The 21,709-nt window shown below is 39.4% G+C and overlaps 1 protein-coding gene across 2 annotated transcripts in view; it reads left to right on the top strand.

Annotated features, from left to right (window-relative positions):
• TTC39B (tetratricopeptide repeat domain 39B) overlaps nt 1-21,709 on the top strand; it is a 116,795-nt gene that overhangs the window by 28,397 nt on the left and 66,689 nt on the right. For both annotated transcript variants that reach the window (XM_040631450.1, XM_008689832.2), the window contains exon 2: nt 6,252-6,286. In XM_040631450.1, the coding sequence (XP_040487384.1) occupies nt 6,252-6,286 (35 nt within the window). The remainder of the gene's footprint in view (nt 1-6,251; nt 6,287-21,709) is intronic.

Here is a 21,709-nt window from a genome sequence, read left to right as displayed (position 1 = left end):
ACAACTATTTTGAGCATCTTGGTTCACCAGGGGTGAAGGTCATGCAGAGGAATGTTTGCAGTTCTTATGACCCCAACACCCATGGCTATTAATCCCCGTCCTAGTCCCAGGGGAGCTTTGGACATCCTCTTCATGTGCCATGTTCTGGGAATGGTCCAGATGTGCCCCAGAGCCAGGGGTAGAATCTGTGACTTGTCAGAGTTCTTGGCAGCGCTAGTGTTCTTTGAGTCCATGGTACCAAATACACAGCTTCATTGGTCAATAGAATGGAATGTGGGTGAAAGCTTCAGTAAGGAGTGTCTGGTGCTATGGGGTGGGGGTGGGGGTCTCTCACTGAGGAGGAAGGTGTCTACAGAGCCCCACCAAACCTTGTCATCCTAAAGAACAACAGTTCAATGAGAACATGGTAGCATCAGCTCACAGACCTGGGAAGTCATCCAGATGAGACAGGGGAAAATGGAGGCAGAGGCAGAGGAGGAGGAGGAAGAGGACGAGGTAAGGGACAAAAGAAGAGGCCTAGAGAAATGATTCAGCCTTTTGGATTTGTGGTACCTAGCTTTAAGTTTCATCACGTTTCTTCCTACTTTTTCTCGGAGTAGCATTCGCCACATAGTCCTTTTCATATTGGAAAATGAAGTAAAATTCAGATGTAGAGGCTTGAAAAGTTGTAAATCCATTGGGTCTCTTTGGAAGTTAATACAGAGTTTATTTATTTATTCATTCATTCATTCATTCATTCATTCATTCATTCATGAGAGAGCGTGCTTGTGCATGTGTGTGGCGGGGGGAGTGGCAGAGGGAGAGGGAGAGAGAGAATCCCAAGCAGAGTCCACGCTCAGTGAGGAGCTGAGGTGGGGCTCAGTCTCATGACCCTGAGATCATGACCTGAGCTGCAATCAAGAGTTGGACGCTTAACCGACTGAGCCATCCATGTGCCTCAATACAGAATATTTAATTACTACTGGTAATAGCGTATTTGTCATCTTTATTCTTTGCCGGGCCCCAGTAGGGATTAATGGAATGTAAACCTTTTCATCACCGGTATCTTCATTATTTAAGATTCTCAAATAGACATTTGTTAAGAACTTGCTGTCACTTAAAAGCACTTGCATGCATTTGTGCCACTCAGAATATGATGAATGTAACAAATTAAGATGAAATTGCTTAAAAAGCCTTAGTAGTTGTTGCAGCACCCCCATCCTCTTTCCTCACTCAGTGTCTGTCCCCATGACTAGGGTCCTCCATCCGTCTGGGGGAAGGGGGAGGTTTCAGGCTCCCCATCCAGCAGGAGCAGGCCCTGGAGTGCCAACGCATCCAGAAGGTCCTCCAGGGAATCTTTCACATACAGGGTTGGCCCATTTGCTAAATTGCAAAATAAAACCGCTCAGGGTAAGGACCTTTCCTCTTGAGACAAGGGTACTCAGCCAGCCAGTCAGCAATGATTTTTTTCTAAGTCTGTGAAGTGCAAAGTACTATGCTGGGTTATAAAGTAGATTCAGAAAGAGTACAATGTCTCTTGACTCCAGCCAGGGAGTGGAGATAGGCTCTGGAAAAAGTCAGGTACCATTTTGAGGCAATGCATGATTAGGAGCCAGGTGTGGCTTAAATAAGCATCTGTTACACTATGCCCCAAAATAGTCACTCCTCAGGGTCAGCTCAGTGTGGGAATGGGGGAGGCAAATGCAGCGGCCTTCCGGGAAGAAACTAAACACAGGGGCTTTCCTGGAGCATGTCATATCTATCAGCAGCATGATCTTTCCTCTCTTACTGTCATTCAGCTGGAAGGACTCTGGATGCTTCTCTGACTGTATGTGTTTCAACTGGTGTCCACATGGTGAGTCTGCCCAGCATGTGGTGATCACTGGGGAGATACAAACCAGCAGTGGAAAAGCACTGGGAAGGTGGTGGTGAGTGGAGAAGCAGAGAGACCGTAGATAGAGAAATCTAGGTGTGTTCCCTGGAGAATATATGGAGGTATACGTAGTGCTGGGTGGGAGGCTGTTGACTAGCAGTCAGCCGCGGATCTAATGCCAGGCCTAGGGGTCTTGATGGCAATCCACAGAGGAAGGGAGCTCCTGAGGCAGCAGCGGGAGAGGGATAGAATTTGAGCTGGCTGTCGAAACCTAGAAAAACAGAAGAAAAAGGAAGCCATTGGCTCCAGGGTATGTGCTGTGGGAGGTCTGAGGAGAGGTCTCTGACTTCTGGTGTTTCTTCCCTCTGCGGAATCCACATCAATTTTCCCACAGATCTGGGAAATCATATTTGCAGGTACTTAGGGAGAGAGTGTGTTGTCACTGTTAATGTATAATTTCCACAAAATACAAATATAATTCCCATAAAGATATAAAATGAATGTGTCAGTTTTATTTCACCCATTAGTGGAGGAAACCAGTGAGATGGTAAACTGATTCAAAGAGTATTTGAGGAACTGGGTATTTATAGGCTTAAAAAACAATGGTAGATTAAGATTGCTAGGTCATTTGTAAAGCTGGGTAACGTCCTACAGGTTAATAAAACTATAGTCTTTAAGGTTTTCCTGCCATTCAGAAATTTAGAAGTTAATATGTAACCTCACAGTGTCTGCGTTCTAATCAGATAGTAAATAATCAAGTCAAACACAAGGATATTCTCCTAGAGAATGCGATAATCGCTGGGAGGAATTGTTCAACACTGCTGCTGTATGACCTTGAGAAGATATGCTGTCCCCTCCTCTCCCACCCCCTCACCACTCCTACCCAACTGCCTGAGTTCCAAGTTGTGAATAATTTTGGCATTAGAAAAATAACTGGGAGTTAAAGATATGAGATTGAATCCCAGTTCCTTCACTTACCAGCGGGGTAATATGGGTCAGGTAATCATCTATGTTTTACCTGGATTTACTTGCTGTGAATTGGGAGGAACAACTGAGGTAACTTTTGTAAAATGCCTGGCACATGATAGGCACTCAGTCAATCTTAGTTCTCTTTACCTTTCCTTTAAAAAAAAGAAAAAGAAAAAAATATAAAGATATTTTATTTATTTATTTATTTATTTATTTGAGAGAGAGCATGTGAGCAGGGGGAGGGGGCAGAGAAGAGGGAGTGGGGAAGAAGCTCAAGCAGACTCCTCAATGAATGGGAGCCAGGGGCAGGCTCGACTCTATGACGTTGAGATCACGACCTGAGCCAAAGCCAAGAGCCAGAAGCTCAACCAACTGAGCCACCTAGGTGCCCCACCTTTCCTCTTTTTAAATGAAAAAAATTTCACCTTTTGTCTGGCCTTCATGGACGAAATTCTCTCTCTTCTTTCTTTTCTCCCTCTCTTTCTCATATCTAGTTTATTAGAATAATATCCTAGAACTCTGGTGGATTTTCAATATTCCTTTTTTTTTTTTTTTTTAGATTTTACTTGTTTGAGACAGGGAGAGAGAGAAAGAGAGCATATGAAGGGGGAGGTTAACAGAGTGAGAGGGAGAAGCTGACTCCCTGCTGTGCAGAGAAGCTCAATGACAGGCATGATCCCAGGACCCTGAGATCATGACCTGAGCTGAAGGCAGACGCTTAACCGATTGAGCCACCCAGGTGCCCCGCCTTGTCTCCTTTTAAATTAAGAGGTGGCTTCCCTAGTTACCCCTCTTGAAGGGCACTCAGTAAATATTTCAGTGTCTCCAGTGTGCTCTAATTTCAGGTTGAGGTTTGTAAGGAGAGGAGAGATGCTCAGTAGCCTTCCAGGCTTGTGATCTTTACATTCTCCCTTAATTGGTAAACGTCAGCCCAGGTAGGGTTAATGGTGGCGCTGGAGGGACTGTGAGCTGATGTCTGGTATAGGAAGCAGATCATCACAGCCAGAATGGGGTTCCTGGAGAGCAGATTTATCCCCTTCTCCATAGCCTCTTACATGATAACTTGTGTGCTGGTGTGTAAGACATTGATTGTGTTGTGATTCAAAATGACAAAATCTGTGATACCAAGAGCCTCAACAGACTTTTGATTTGGAGAAAGGAGTCTATTTGTAATTGGGATTTTTTAAAAAAGATTTATTTATTTATTTATTTATTTATTTATTTATTTGAGAGTGAAAGAGAGAAAGAGAGAGAGAATGTGTGTGTGTGTGGGGGGGGGCAGAGGCAGAGAGAGAGAGTCTTAAGCTGAACATGGAGCCCAACACTTGATCTCACCACCCTGAGACCACGACCTGAGCCGAAATCAAGAGTCAGACACTTAACTGACTGTGCTACCCAAATGCCCCTAATTGGTCTTTTTTTTTTTTTTTTTTAAGATTTTATTTATTTATTTGAGAGATACAGAGAGAGCATGAGCAGAGAGAGAAGCAGACTCCCTGCTGAGCAGGGAACCCAACGCGGGGCTTGATCCCAGGACCCTGAGATCATGACCTGAGCCGAAGGCGGATGTTTAACTGACTGAGCCATCCAGGTGCCCCCCACTAACTGGTCATTTCTATTATAGGCCAGAGAAGTATCTTTTTAATCTTGGCTTAGGTTCTTTTGCTTCAGGACTAGCTCATTTGTCTTCTACTAGTTGGTTTATTAACTTCTGCTTTTGCTGCAGGAGAGTGCGATTCAAATTGAGTTGCCCTTGACTCTACCTCCCTCCCAATACAGTAGCTTAATGGGTCAGAGATCCCAAAGTCTGAACTTCTGCCACTACTTAACAATGTTGTGTCTTCTTAGTGTTTATACATTTTTTTCCCTTTCCTGCCTAAATGTAGAGCTCAGTGTAGTCTAAACATTGTTTAGTATCAATTGTCACACAAGGGAAAAGTTCTATAACCCTTCTTCCTCATTTCTGCATCATAGCTGTAAATGAGGTGATGTAATCAGTGCCTTGACAGCCTGAGCTCAGTTTACTCATTCATTAGGCTACATGTATTTACTGAGCAACTGCTGTGCCAAGCCCTGGTGATAACTAAGATACATGCTCTGATAGAGACAGACTGTAATCAAGTAAGTAAACAAGATGAGTACAGATTTTGGTAAATTTTATGAATGAAATAAATCAGATGTTGAGAAACTATAAGCTGCTATCCTTAGTAATTTTAATTGAGATTATTAGAGACATTCTCTTTCTGAGCTGGAAATAGAAGGATGAGAATGAGTCAGCCACAGGAAGAGTTGAGCGAAGAGCATTCTAGGAAGGAGAGAATGATGAGGAGAGGTGTGGGATGAGTTTGGCTTGTTCGAGGAGAAAGACAGACATGCACATGAAATGGGGTGAGCCAGGGTGCAGGTGGGTGGAGAGGTGGTCGGAGGGTGGTAGAGCCATCTAGGGCTCTGTAGAACATGGGGAGAAGTTGAGTTTATTGTAACTGCAATGGAAAACTCATAAAGAGTTCTAGGACAGTGAAATGGCACGAGCTTATGAAAGGGAGAGAAAGAAAAGAATACTGCTGTTGTGTGAAGACTCGGATGGAGGGTGTCAAGCCTAGGAGCGGGGAGACCAGTGAGGTCCTTGTGCTTGGGTATGGTGGTGGTGGTGCAGATGTAGGGAGAAAGATGCTTTGAAGATTGGACTAGGTTATGGTGGGTCCCCAATGTCTGAATGAGAAGCGTGCATTTGACTTTTTGCAGCTATGAGGGAGCTTTGTGTGTATGTAAGTTTGTGAGTGGATGTGTATTTGTGAGAGTGTGTGTATGACTGAGTCTGAGTTTGTGTTAGTGTGTATCAGTGTGAGAGGTGTGTTTGTGTATTTGTAAGTGCATATGAGTGTGTGTGTGCATGTACACACTTGCGTTTTTCTCCTGTTGTAGCTTTTGAACGGGCAGGGCAGTGCCACGAAGGAAAGGGCTAACTTTTGTGGTATAGATTAACTGGGGGAAAGTGGGTGTCAGGAAGATTTGCCAGGAGGTTAGTGGAGCTGGATGTGAAATGAAGGCCCAGAGGTGCTAATAACATGGCCATGGAGCAAGAGAAGTCTAAATTGGACAAATCCAGTTGTTGTTTTATTCTGTATCTGGATGAATGAGACTGAGGAGTGAAAAATCATTCCATTAAAACAATCACACTCTTCAAATTAGCCCAGTGTGGTTGCTAGTTTTATCAGTCTTAGTTATTTAAAAAAAATTAAACGTCACTAAAATTCATTTGCTTGATTTCTCTGGAAAACAGCCTGTTAGTAAAAGTTGAGTGAATCAACTGCATTCCACCCAGACTGTCCCCTAACACTTGCTCCTGCACTTACGTACATACTCATTTTCTCTACATTTGGAGTTCTTAATTCTTGAGAAACTCATTGTGTGTTTTGTTCCCCTCTAGGACATCTTTGAAGATGCAGTGGAAACCATCTCTATGTAAGTAGTAACATAATAAAAAGTATAGAGTAAAGAAAAATTGATGGTTCTCTTATATAAAATGTGTAAATATTTCTTTCTTTTTGAGAGTTGTGACTACTGCCAGAAAGAAATCACTTTTCTGTAATTCAGGAGTTTAGGATGTGATAATGCTTAAGAAAGAATTGTTCTAAAGTTACCACCAAATACATTTTTGAGTATTATTTCTTGTAACCTTAATTCAACTAAAACAAAAGAAGAAATGTTTTCCAACAAATTTAATTTTATTTGTTTATACCCAACCCTATTACATCTTGTTCATGTGTTTTTACATGAGTAACCTCATATTGTGGAATTTTGCTTTTGGTGTGCATTTAATTTTATTACAAGCATTTCCTGTAAGTTTGCATAGTTCTTGTACTGATTTTACATGATATCCTATCAGATCAAGTGAAACATCACAATTATCCATTTCTCCTTTGTTAGACATTTAGGTTGTTAACCAGTTTAAAAACTTAGAACTAAGTAACGAATATTTTCATGTATATAGCTTGTCATATTTTTGAATTATCTCCAAAGATTAACTTGACAGATGTAGGATTACTGGATTAAAAGGGATGGAGATTTTTATTGCTTTTTATACAATATAGTAAAAAAATTTATTTATTTATTTATTTTAGAGAGAGACAGCATGATTGGGAGGGGCAGAGGGAGAGGGAGAGAGAATCCAAAGCAGACCCTGAGCTGAGTGCAGAGCCTGACAGGGGGTTCAGTCCCAGGACCCTGAGATCATGACCTGAGCTGAAACCAAGAGTTAGTGGCTTAACCAACTGCGTCACCCAGGCGCCCCCAGGATATTTCAAATTGCCTTTCTGAATTGGTCAGCTTGGGCCACCATAACAAAGTACCACAGACTGGGTGGCTTAAACAATAGAAATGTATTTTCTCATAGATCCAGAGGCTAGAAGTCTGAGATCAGAGTGCCAGTATAGTTAGGTTCTGGTGAGAGCACTCTTCCTGGCTTGTAGATGGCTGCCTTCTCTTAGGTCTTCACACAACAGACAGACAGACAGACAGAGGCCTCCTCTTACAAAGGCATTAATCCCATCATGGGTGTCCCACTCTCAGGATCTCATCTAAGCCCAAAGGCTTCCAAACACCATCACAGTGGAGGTTAGGCCTTCAATATGTGAATTCTGGGGGACACAATTCAGTCTGTAGCATTTTCATGTAGTTTATGTGGTTACTAATACTGTGGAAGTGAAGTGGTTTAAAATGTAGTGTCCCAGGGCGCCTGGGTGGCTGAGTCGATTGAGTGTCTGACTTTTAGTTTTGGCTCAGGTCATGATCTCAGGGTTGTGAGATCGAGCCTCACATTGGGCTTCATGCTCAGCAAGGAGACTGCTTGAGATTCTCTCTCTCTCTTGCCCTCTGACCCTTCCCCTGCTCATGCTTGCTTTCTCTCTCAAATAAATAAACACATCATAAGAAAAAAATAAAATTTAGCGTCACCCCTGGGTGCTATTTGAAACTCTTTTGCTACTCAAATAATAAATAATTGCTTAGTTTTTAAAATTTTTCTTTATTATCATTGTTTACCACATTGTAGTTCCTTTTATATAAGTTCTAGTCTTCTTTTACATGCTTAACTTTTTCTCACCATCTCTCTCACATACTTATGAACTTTAAAACAGAGACGCAATTTGGGGCGCCTGGGTGGCACAGCGGTTAAGCGTCTGCCTTCGGCTCAGGGCGTGATCCCGGCGTTATGGGATCGAGCCCCACATCAGGCTCCTCCGCTATGAGCCTGCTTCTTCCTCTCCCACTCCCCCTACTTGTGTTCCCTCTCTCGCTGGCTGTCTCTATCTCTGTCGAATAAATAAATAAAATCTTAAAAAAAAAAAACAGAGACGCAATTTAATCTTTTGGTATATTTGCTTCAGATATTTTCCCTAATTGCTATTTTTTCTATATATTAGTTATACATTTTTATGTTGTCCAAAAGTTTTAAAGTTTATATTGTTGAATGTTTGTTTATGTGAAAAAGAAAAAGTTAATTGTGATTAGGACTAAAAAGAAGCTCTTTATTTTGGAACAGTTTTAGATTTATAAAATTATTGTGACGATAGTACAGAGAGTATTCGGAAATGGACTTGAATTAGTCGTAAATGGATATTGCAAATTCTAGGGCAACCACCAAAAAAGGGGGAAAATATAACTGATATGTAAGAAAGAGAAAATGAAATCATATAAAATACTCAATTAAAATCACAGAAGGCAGAAAAAGAGTAGAAGACCAAAATAGGAACAAAGAACAAGGGCAAGAAATAGAAAACAGTAATAAATATGTTAGATACTAATCCAACCATATTAGTAATCACTTTGAGTATCAGTGGTCTACGTGTACCAATTAAAAGACAGAGATTGTCAGCATGGGTCAAAAAACATGACCCAACTACATCTTGTCTATAAGGAACTCACTTTAAATATAAAGACACATATAGATTAAAAGTAAATGGATGGAGAAAAATATACCATGCTAACTCTAATGAAAAGAAAGCAGAAATAGCTATATTAATTTCAGACAGAATAGACTTCAAAGTAAGGAAAGTTATCAGAGATAAAGAAGGGCATTACATAATGATAGAAGGATCAATTCTCCAGGAAGACATGATGGTTCTTAATGTGTATGTCTAACAACAGAGCATCAGAGCACATGAGGCAAAAACTAATAGATGACTCTGTTATCACAGTTGATGACTTCAGCGCCCTCCTCAGAAATGGACAGACCCAGTTGGCAGAAAATCAGTAAGGGCACAGTTGAACTAAAAATGAAAACTAACCAAACAAAACCCCCTGAACTTGAAGCAACTGGATTTAATTTAGATCCCTATCTCATGCCAACCCTAAAATTGCTAGCCTACTATTCCAACACCATTTGCTGTTTGTGAAAGAGAGAACATTTATGTACGATGCTTCCTTTATCAAATAATAAATTCATTAAAATAATGGTGCTCTGTTTCTGGGCTTTCTGTTGTGTTCCTTTCATCTGTGTGTCTGTGTCTGCATAAAAATTACTCTTTGTTCAACTGTTTTAAGTGTTTCAATGTTAGTATGACTGGTTCTTAAAAGAACAGTGTCCCAACAATGACCCCTGTGGTGATGATGCTTTTGAACACTACCTCACTCCCGAAGTATCTAGAATTTTATTTTCCATTCATTGCCTCTTTCAGCCTCTCTTCAGCTGTATATATCTGCCAGCATTTACTTTCATCTTTTAATTTTTACTTCCCTATCCCGCTCAGGTTAGCAAACCCAAAAGTTTACCCATTCTAGAATTTATCTTGCTCTTTTAGATTTCTGGTGTGCATTATTTCTTGTGTCCCTTAAGACAGTCTCTTAAACAGTTTTGTGTTTCCTTTTCAATGTTGCCAAAATGTCCTTGGTACATGTTCTTGTAGGTAGCAACACGTTATAGTAATATATCACCAGCTACATTATGATAGTACATCACCTAAGAGAGAACCTCACCTTCTTGAAATAGAATCTAAAGCCAGAATGGGTGGCCAAAATAGATATCAGAATTCATGCTCTAAGACTCTTGCCCTTTACCTGTAGTAGTGGCCTCCATCCGGAGTCTGTTTACAATTAATTTTGACCTGATTCTAATAAACTTTGCTTTTTGGCATTATTTTGCTGGAGTTCTGGAAGGTATGGTGAGGGGGTAGCTTTAGCGGTCAGTTTGTTGATGGTGACAAAAAAAGACAGTGAAAGAAGAAAGAAAATGCAGCTTACAGTCATGGCACTCCAAAGCACAGCCTCAGGGTTTTACTTTGCTTAGGTGGATACAACTAGATGTACCTTTCTGGAGAGACCAGCCCTCGGATTTGACAGGCTAACTTGTGCTTCAGTCCCAGTGTGGCTGGGACGCATGGATTAATTTCTCTGTGTCTCAGTTTCTTCCTCCTTGCATAGATTTATGGGAAGATAAAATGAAATTTAATTTAAATGTGATAATGGGAGTAAAGAACATAGTAGGTGCTCAGTGAATACTGGTACCTTCCTATTCCCCCCCCTCCCCAACCCTGATTGCTGTTCAGTCTCCAGTGAGAAAATCATGTTCATAATTCTGTCTCTGAGACATTGGAAGAAGGTTAAATTATATCTAATATATTCCATTTAAGAAGGTGGAGACTTGTGTCACGTATATTAAGGAAATTTTAGAATGACCAGAAATGTTTTAAAATGACATTTTGAAAGTTAGTAGGATACACTTCATTCATAGGGAAACCTCACTTGGGTGGTTCCTTTTATTTCCTCAACACAGAATGTGATGTTTCTGTACTTAAGTCTCCTGTGTTACTGACCCTTTTTGAGATTCAAAATATTGCAGAAGTAATCCATTATTCAATCTCTTTCCTTTAACAAATTGTTTTCCCTTGTGATTACAAATACATGTTAATTGTCAACAATTCTTCAGTTATTTTTTGTGTGAACGTTGGTTTGTTCTTATTTCAGTTTGTCAATATTTTTCTCGTTTCCTCTTACATTTGTGATGCCATGCCATTCCTTTCATGACCCATTAGCTGCTAAGCTCGGTAGAGCCCTTTTTCCTCATGCTGATTGAACCACGCATTTTGGTTTTATGTTTCTAGTGCCAGTAGTGATGCTTCAACTTCCCTGTAGCAAGATATGATCCCCATGCCAACCCGATGATTAATTTATTCCTGTGAATATTTTGCCTGAATTTCTATTGAAAAAGATGCAAGCTAACAGATGAGAGAGGCCTTAAATTGTTTCCGCAAAAGAAGACTATTTCCTATTCTCTTTTTCTGCTTAATGGGTTTACCACTGCAGACATAGATTTTCCTACTTCTCAATCTTTGTGGTAACCACTGTGTTATTTTAACTGATTATTTTGAGAAGTTGCTAGGTTTGCAAACTGCTAGATCATACAAACATCTCCACCATTTAGAACTGAAGGGAAAAGAAGAGATTTTTCTTAAATGGTTAGTGGCACATTGAGCGGGTCCTTTTTAAAAATTAAAATTGTGAACTTTCTGGCCTGCTCGGCATAAGGAGGTGACCTCTTAGGGAGGGACTTTAAATTAGACCCATGTTATGATCTATAGAAATTTGCCAGAGGATTAGTGGTGCTTTAGTGTCTTGCTTCCTGATTTAACAATTCACTGCTGGCATGTACTTCTTGATTCTCTGATGCCCAGTATCCTCCTTTGCTTAACTTCCATCTCTGACAGTAGAGTGGTGGGTATAAAAGGAATCTGTTTATAAATTGAGTGTGATATGACACACAAAGAATAAATAAAATTCTAGGGTTCCAAAAGAGAGCTAGGAGATAGGAGCCTGGCACTGGCTTTGGGTTTTGAGAGATACCAGAATTACCTGACACCCCAAATGAAGAGGGGTCACCAAGGATCCCTGGCCTCTGTTGAGTAGATAGCATCCATTAACCACTTGGAATTATTGTGACTTGGTAGTGGTTGTTGTTGTTGTTTTTTAAAGATTTTATTTGAGAGAGCGAGAGCATGAGAAGAGCAGAGGGACAGAACCTTCAAGCAGACCCCTCACTGAGTGTGGAGCCAGACACGGGGCTGGATAGTAGGATCCATGAGATCATGACCTGAGCCGAAACCCAGAGCCGGATGCTCAACCCACTGTGCCACCTAGGCTCCCCCATGACTTAGTAGTGTTTTTGATTAATCTCTTTCTCATAAAAACCACAGGGGGCAATGGACCCAAACTCTAATTAACTAGAGGGCCCTGGTTGAGTACTAGTTGATTAAGATTTACTTTTTTATTCAAAGAGTGTTACAACAGATGCAGGTTTAGTATGTCCTCAGCAGTGATCTCTTGCATTCCATAGCGTCTTATTAAGTTGTTGAATTTATCCTTACCTAGAAATGTGGATGTGTTGAATCAAGTCCTGAGGCAGTGTGAATGCAGTGGGGATGAATGTGTTTATGTGCAAGAACTACTGTGAATTTATCCTTACCTCTAGAAATTGAAATAGACATTTTTAACCAAGTGATAAGAAGCTTACGACGGAAATAAAAATATTTTGTAGCATAGCATTTCTTAGGGACTTTTCCCTTTTTTCTTCTTTACACCTTATCTTTTGAACTATAAATCGTAGATTACAATGACATAAAGCTTTTAAGGCCATTTTGTTTTTCTTACTAGGTTAGGTCAACTAATTATGATCAACTAGTTTGCTCTGTTTTAAGGTTATTTAGGGTGAAAGTCAGTAAATGCTAGTTGGAAAACATCTAGTTAATGGTTTTCTTCATAGTGGTGAAATTAAAATAGTAACTCCAGGCAGATTTGGATTTACTTTCATTTTTCTCTGATTTTGTTTGGCCTAATTCTCCCCTCTTAGGCAATACAATTATTGCCCAAATCTGGAGAGGAACTCCTCCCCTCAGCCCATCTGCCTTTTCTCAACCAGGTTGACAATTATTTTATTAGATCAAAGACAGCATTTAAATTTTTAATTTTTTTTTTTTTTTGAGCGAGAGAGGGCATGCAAGCACCGGAGGTAGAGGTGGAGGGCGAGGGAGAGAGAGACTCTTAAGCAGGGTATATGCTCAGTGTAAAGCCCACCGAGGGCTCCATCTGAGATCATCATCTGGGCTGAAATCAAGAGTCGGATGCTTAACTGACTGAGTCACCCTGGCGCCCCTCAGTGGCATTTATATCATTACTTTACATACCGCTGAGGAAAAAAAACACAAGAATTTTGGAAAGAGAAATAAAACTATCACGCAGGAGGACATGGTAAGGGAACTCGTGTATTTCAATCTTGGTACTAGGTTGGGAGGGAAAAGAAATACCTCTCATGAGATTCTCTGCCATGATCATTTCTTTTGAAACAGCCCTATTTCCATGCCAACTTACATCCCATAAAATTCCCATTTTAAGTGTACAGTTCAATTAAGTGTAGCATATTTACAGAATTCATAGCCATCACTATAATCTATTGTTAAAGCACTTTGTATAACCTGAAATAGACACTTTGTGCCCCTTTACTGTCACTCTCCATTCCTGTCCCCACCCCTAGGCAATCACTGATCTAATTTCTGTTTCTAGATTTGTCTCTATAGACGTTTCATATAAATAGAATCACATAGTATGTGTTCTTTTGTGTTTGGCTTCTGAAATTCATTCATGTTGTACCATGTATCAGTATTTCATTCTTTTTTATGGCTGAATAATATTCAAATGTATGGATCCACCACATTTTGTTTATCCATTCACAAGTTGATGGAAGTTCAGATTTTCTCCAGTTTTTGGCTACTGTAAATAATGCTATGGGGAATAATTGTGTACAAGTCCTCTGTGGACATACATTTGCAGTTCTCTGGCATACATACCTAGGAATGGAATTGATGGGTCCTATGTTTACCTTTTTAACGCTCTTAAGAATTTGAATAACAAGCTGGTTTGCAGTCTGAATTTTAGTTATCAGTGTGGCCCAAACAACTTGAAGGAGGTAATTTAATTTTAAGGTTGGTGGAGCCCTCAGGTAATTGGCAGAAGCCAATGTGGATCCTCTCCTTAAGAAGTTGATCTAGGCCAAAGTTGCTGTCAATTTTAAGATGCATCCTTGTTTCAGGGATATTACATGATGAAGAATCATGTGTCAGAGTTAATATAGTAAATGGAAATAAAGTTCCCTAAAAAAGCCCAGACTGAGTGGTATTGCTAGTGTCTTTCACCTGTATTGTCACTACTTGAATTGCTCTTCTTTGCATTTTCTTTTGTACTTTTAGGTGTCCTTTAATGGCCTGTTACTGTATTGGAAACTTCCAACATGAGAGTTCTTTATATGAGGCTATTGGGGGACAGAGTGTATTTGTACATTTTGAGTTAAGGCACATATATTCTATAAATGCTCTCTTTCATTCACTATGGGGAGGACTGACAGGATTTCATAGGTTAAAGGAAAGCTCCTTAAGCGCTCCTTTGGTCCAGTTGTCTCGTGTTACCAAGGAGGCCCAGTGGAGGAAGAAGACTTGGTGTTATTGGTGGCAAAATGAATGGCTGGTGAACCCCTCTGGGTAGGGCCTTTGCCATTGTGGTTGCCCTTTCTGCAGACTCAGGAGCCTCTCTGACTGTCACTCAATCCCAGCTAGCAATGTCCAGGTTGTGTCTGAGAGCCAGAGGGACCTTGCTCCCAGGGCTGAGTTCCTCCCCTCCTCCATCAGTGCTCTTCTGCGCACGGCCACTGCTCTGTGCTGCTGTGTCTGGGGCTATTTCAGTAGTTGTAATGGGAAATCGTTCCAGTCATTGCTTATGTGATCACTCACATGGATGTTTCACAGACACCTTAATATACATGTTACAGACTGAACTCGTGATATTCACCTGCCTTCTTCATCTGAAACGTTGTCCTCTCCTGGGCTTCCCATCTTCACTCACTTGCGCAAGCCAGATAGTTGGGAGACCTCTTTGATTCCTTCTCTTTCCCCTAACTTCCATGATACCAAGTGTGATGATGTCTACCTCCAGAATTTATTTCGCATCTGTTCACTTTTCACACTCTCTCCTGTTTCATTAGCTCAAGGCAGTCTCGGGTTTGCCTGAATTACTTTAAGAGCCACCAAACGTGTTTTCTTGCTTCCTTTGTTCTCTGTCCTCCCACCTTCCCAACAGCACCCCACTCAGTCTCCACACAGCAGCCAAAGTTGTCTTATTTTTAAAAGAATTAAATATGAAACATTTCAAACACGTACAAAAAGCGGAGAGGATAGGAAACTGAACTCCCCTGTGCTCATCACTCATCTTCAACAATTGTGAATCCAAGGCCAATTTTTTTCATCTATAATCCACCCCTAAGTTATTTGGAATCATATTCCAGACATTATAACTTATTTCTACCTTTAAATATCTCAGTATGTACTTCCTAAAAACAAAGATGTTCTCCTATAGAATTACCTTTAAGAGATTAAGTCAGGAAATTAACATTGATACAGAACTGTTATCTAATCTATATGTCTTATATGGTATCAGTACACAAATATAAGTTAGGTCTCTTTTTAAAAGCATCATGAGACTATTATCACACCTAAAAAAATTAACAATAGTCGTCAAAGATGCTATCCCTGTTCAAATTTCCCTGGTTGTCTCATAATTATTTTTTTAACAGCATGTTTGTTTGAATTAGGACAGAGTGATCCTTTTAGAAATGAAATTGTATGATGTCATTCCCTTACTTTAGCGTAGTGTCCGTCCATGAGTTTACGTGTCTCTGCAGGATGAAGCCCCCCATCTACCATGGTCCACAAGGCTTGAGGCGCTCAGGCTCCCACATACAGGTGGAAGCCTAGTCCAGGGCACCCTCCACTCTCATTCACTGCTCTCCAGCCACAAGCTTCCTTCAGGTTTTTGACTGAGCGAGCTCTTTGCTGCCCTAGATTTGAGCTGGTGTCTCAGACTAGAATGACTTCCTCCCACTCCTGCCGGGGCTTCTACCTAATCATCCTCACCTGTCAGCTTGAATGCCTTCCTACCTTTCTTAATGACTCACCTAATTGGGTTACTCCTCCCCCACTTCCCTATCTTGTCATCCTGTTTGTTTTTCTCATTTCATTTGTCATTTTGTAGTTAATTGTTGCTTGCTTTTGACCATCTGTTCCTTTGTTCTCTAAGTTCCAGGAGGGTGGGACTGGTCTGTTCTGCTCATTATAGTGTGCCCTGCACCCACGCACCATGCTTGGCATATAGTAAATTCTCAATTTGTATGTGTCAAATTAATGAATTTGTTAAATTAATGTACTAGTCAGAAAATGTAGATGAGTACTCAAAGTGGACTGCAAGGATTTTCAGTGCATTAAAAAAATCCAGGCATCATTTATTGAGAACTTACCAAGTACAGGGCACAATGATAATGTCTGTGATTGTTCAGAGGGAGAGTAAGTTAAAAGAGCTTTTGGAGTGTGTATTTTTTTTTTTTTTTAATGATGATTGAGTTATAGCTGGTTGGTTACTCAACCCAAATACATACATAATTAGGTAATGTCCAATTGTTTGGGCATAGTAAACACTATCTAGGATTATTGGTGTCTCCTTTGCCATTTCTCAACTGGGGGCTGACGCTCTTTCCATCTGAGGAGTATGTAAACAAGCTGTCAGAATCCTCAGGGAGGTAGTGAGCTAGACCGCCTTTTGTTAACTTTCTACCATCTTTATCTGCCTTGTTTTGATACCGTCATCCATCTCGATAAAAATAGCAACCTGAAATGACTAATAAACCCCCCCAAAATCAAATACTTGAGAACTTTGCCTTTTGAAATGTGTCAAACATCTCCACTGCTAATGTTTTGAAAATCATTCACTGTCTCTGGTTCTCCCTCTCTTCCCTTCTTCCCACTGTCCCCCTTTTGTTGCATGGTGTTTGTAGAACAGCATGGGTAGAACCCCTCAAAGGGGGAGTAATATTTGCATTGGGCACATTTGTGTATAATGTGTAGTTCAGTATCGTGTGTCATACACATTTAATAAATAGTCTGAAGGCTTAGCCACTAACAAATCTAAAGGACTCTGATATTACTTAAAACTGAAGAGGTATTTGGGGCACCTGGGAGGCACAGTTGGTTAAGCCTCGGACTCTTGGTTTCGGCTCAGGTTGTGATCTTAGGGTTATGACCTCAGTGTCATGAGATTGAGACCTGAATCGAGCCCCGCACTCGGACAGTCTACTTGAGATTCTCTCTCTCCCTCTCCCTCTGTCCCTCCTGCTTATGCACTCTTGCATGCTCTCTCTCTCTAAAATAAATAAATAAATCTTAAAAAAAAAAAAAAACACCTAAAGAGGTATTTGGGGATTTGTATATGACTTTTATTATTGCATAAAGTAATTTCTGTTACTTATTTTATTTTGATTGTCCAGAGTGAGTTTCAGGCTAGCACAGAGTATTTTTTTTATTACCTATAAGCAGAATGTTACAACTAGAACTCAAAATGTGTTAAAGCTCCATGTAACTCTGATGAATTAACATTTTAGAAGTATAGGCATAGTTTTAGTCTCCCCTGTAGGCAATATTGTTATGAGATTTTGTTTTCTATTTTTGGCAGTAAGAAAGTTTTCTGCAGCGCTAGCTTGACTTTACTTTTATGCAGTTAAAAAAACCCCAAAAAACTGTGTGTGTTTGTGTGTGTGTGTGTGTGTGTGTGTGTATAAAGTTCTGTGTGTAAGGTCCCCATTGATTTAAGAGATCCTTTGCCATTTAAAAAGTTACCCGCAATATAAAAGAAATTATACCAACAACGTATTGGTTTGCTTTGATTAAAATAATTCTGTGTACTTACTACAAGGAAATTAATTCCATGGTCAACTGTTTAAAGCATATATATTTTGAAAGAACATTCTCATGTCTCAGTACAATTTTATTGTTTAGATACCTAGGTGGATCCTATATTTTCAGTAGAACTTAGTCACTAAAATAGTATACGGATACCTTTTCAGACAGCTCTGTGTAAGTAAAAAAAAATATTTTGTAGCACGTCTTTAACCTCTGAAAGAATTTATTTGCATTAAAAAAATTGCAAAGTATAAAACATGTAATATCTGTATCAATTAATTAATGTATAATGTCATGTTGGGAGCATTGCTGTTTTTATAAAACCACTCTTCCAATTATAAGAAATTTTGATATAACTATTTTCATGCTGCCTCAAAATGGCTACCTCAAGATATAAAAACATTTTTTAAAAAAGTAAAAAAGAAAAGATATTTATTTAAATCTAACAAATATTTGAGAAATAAAAGTAACTGTTATCCTTGACTGTTTCCCCATTTTCCCATTTCTGAGAGCTACCTCAGCAGACCAGGGATAAAGGTGAGCATGCCTGTTTGGTATAGTTTGAAAAATGTTTGCCAAGCCCGTTCTCTACATGAGGCACTCAGTTAGTTTGAGGGGACAGTCTTGACATAGGGAATATGTGAAGTGGTGGGGGTGTCTACGAGGTTTCTCATCTCCCTCCTTGACATTTGTTCTCTGTCCAAGTTTTGGTGTTGCTGCTAGTCCAGGGACTGATGTGTGGAGAGACGTGGGTGTGGGGATGTATAACCTTACATGGTTCTTAGTAATAAAGAAAAAAAGTTGGAGATTTTGTTTTTTAAATATTAAAAGCAAACGAAGGTAAAGAATTCTGTGTTCTTTGGGTGAAAAGTATGTTTTAAGCCTAATACCAATAGGAGAAAAGAGTGATAGTTTTGACCAATAAACCAAGTTAATAGAGAATTAATTGGAAAATATTTTAAGCCTATACGAAAGAGGGTTAATCCCAAAAAGCAAATCAAGAAAGAGAACACTGATGGAAAAAATTGTCCAAGGGATATATGCAGGTAACTGTAAAAGAAGAAATAAAGATCTTTCAGGGTACTGTATTCATTTCCTATAATTATTGTAACAAATGACCACAACTTGGTGGTTTGAACAATACAAATTTATTCTCTCAGAGTTCTGGAGGTCAGAAGTCTGATATGCTTTTCACTGAATCAAAACCAAGGTGTTGCCATGACTATGCTCCCTTAGAGGCTCTGGGGGGGAAATCCATATTATTGCCTGTTTCCAGCCTCTGTGGCTGCATTTTTTGTATTCCTTGGCTTATGGCCCTTTCCTCTAACTTCAAAGCCAGCAGCATGGTATTTTCAAATAGCCCTGCTTCCATGGTCACAACATCTTTTTTTTTTTTTTTTAACAGCTTTTGGTTTTATTTTTAATTTTTTTTAGAAGTGAGTATGAGCAGCAGGAGGTGATGGGGAGAGGGCAGGGGGAAAGGAGAGAAAGAATCCCAAACAGGCTCCATCCTCAGAGTGGAGCCTGATATGGGGCTCTGTCTCACAACCAAGAGTTCATGACCTGAGTTGAAACTAAGAGTTGCACTGAGCCACCCAGGTGTTCTGGTCACAACCTCTTCTGGCTTGTGATTGCATTTAGAGCACTCCCCATCTCAAGATCCTTAATTTTATTACACCTGCAAAGTCTCTTTTCTCATATAAGGTAACATTCGCAGGTTTTAGGGATTAGGACTTGGATATCTTTGGGAACCATTATTGAGTTTAACACAGCTAAAAATACCATGTATAGTCGAAGGATGCACACATAAGCAAAAAAATTATTTTGTTTGGAATTGGTTTTCTGAACATGGTAGGATTATAGGGTATTTATATTTTCAAAAAAGCCTTTATACTTTTTTGTATTGTCTAAATTTTTATGGGACATGTTTTACTGATGACCAGAAAAAGTAAAGTTAATTTCAATTTGGGAGAGGATGTTTTTAAAAAACAGACTTTATTATTATTATTTTTTAAAGATTTTATTTATTTATGTGACAGAGAGACAGCCAGTGAGAGAGGGAACACAAGCAGGGGGAGCGGAAGAGGAAGAAGCAGGCTCCTACCGGAGGAGCCTGATGTGGGGCTCAATCCCAGAACGCTGGGATCACGCCCTGAGCCGAAGGCAGACGCTTAATGACTGCGCCACCCAGGCACCCCCAGACTTTATTTTTTGAACAGTTTTAGATTTACAGAAAGGTCAAGAGGATAGTACAGAGAGTTTCCATATACCCTCATTATTAACAGCTGATATTAGTAGCATAATTTATTATAGTGAATGAACCAATGTTAATATGTTATCACTGACTAAAGTACATACTTTATTCAGATTTACTTAGTTTTTCCTTAATTGGCTGCGATGGTTCTCGGTCTTTTCTTTCTTTTTGATCACCTTGATGGTTTTGAGGAGTACTAGTCAGATACTTTGTCGGATGCCCCACACTGGAACTTGTCTGGTGCTTTTCTCATGGTGAGAGTGGGGCTACGGGTTTTGGAGAGGAAGACCACAGGGATAAAGTGTCATTATTACCATATCATTTCAAGAGTACCTGCTACCAACATAATTTATCACTATTGATGTTGACCTTGATCACCTGGAACCTAACTTATTTGGATGTGTGGTGTTTTTTTCCTTAGAATGCATCATTATGGTTATATCAGATTCATGTCAAATTGTCATACTTCTTCCAACATTCTCAAAGGAGTCTTTTAGCCTTTATGAGATTCTGAGCATGGCTAAGTTAATTTTACATTGAAGATTTCTTAGAAACATGTAACTCATAATTTTAGGGATGTCTGAAATTACCTGGGTGGGTTACCTGTTGTAATTTCTCAAAGATTATGTTCAAATACAAGTTAGATCGATTATTTTCTTAGATATTGCATATTATTCACAAAAATATAGCTGGACTTAAAGTTTCTTTTGATATAGGAGAAAAGAATATTAGATTAAAAGATATTCATGGGGCGCCTGGGTGACTCAGTTGGTTAAGTGTCCAGCTCTTGGTTGCAGCTCAGGTCATGATCTCATGGGTCGTGGGATTGAGCCCTGCTCAGCACAGAGTCTGCTTGAAGATTCTGTTCCTCTGCCCCACCCCCACTCACATAAATAAATAAATCATTCTTTAAAAAAAGATAAAAAGATATTCGTATTAATGGGAAAGTGTAGGTGTGAAATACGCTGACTAATAATTTTGGAGTTGGGCTTGCCATTCCTTGAGAAACCTTGACCTTCACAAGATCAAGTGTCTTACATATTTCTAAAGTGTCTTATAGTTCTTCTTTGAACTACAGTACCTATCATATATGCTATCATTTGCTGAATATCTGGCTTTCCTGCTGGACTGAGCTCCAAGAAGCAGGAACCATGTGTGTTTTGCTATTATGTCCCCTGTGCCTAGCACACAGTAGGTGCACAAGTGTATGTTGACTGGCTGTCATTGCATATGCTAACTCTTTGGAGCACTTTTAGAAATGGGTCACATGCATGGGTAAATAATCATAACAATGCCATGTGGAAAAGGTAGTATACAACATGTAAAACAATAGTATTAAAGAAAACTGTATGTATATACAGTTTCCATATATACATGGAGGAAAATAAAGAAATAAAATATTATAAATACAATAATAATATATTATATATTATAAATATAATAATATATAATATAATAATATATCATATACTATAAATATAATAATAAATATAATAAAAAAGAAATAAATATTATAAAATATTAGACTGGTTATCTTGGGTCATGAGATTATGGCTGTGATTATTTCTTCTTTGTTTTCCATTTCTCTTCAAGGAGTTTATTTTATAATCAGGAAATGTTAGACTAGATTACCTGATACTTTCATAATCAGATAAAATGGTGAGCCCCTTCGTAAAAGTGGTTCAGTTCTAGTGCGTGGAAGAGCACTTAAGGCGAGACAGGAAAGCTGCAAAGTCACTGTCTCTAAACCTACTTTTGTTTTTTCTTTTAGTTTCATCGAAACCAGCTCAAATATCATTTATCTAATGTTAATTTTAAAGTGCCATTTAGAGCTATATTGGGGTGACTGTCATGTCATATGTGTATTTC

This window comes from Ursus maritimus, unplaced genomic scaffold (assembly GCF_017311325.1).
Source record: "Ursus maritimus isolate PB19 unplaced genomic scaffold, ASM1731132v1 scaffold_17, whole genome shotgun sequence".
In the NCBI taxonomy this organism is placed as follows: Eukaryota; Metazoa; Chordata; class Mammalia; order Carnivora; family Ursidae; genus Ursus; species Ursus maritimus.
Note: the sequence above shows the minus strand (reverse complement) of the source record. Positions and strands in the feature narration are given on the sequence as shown.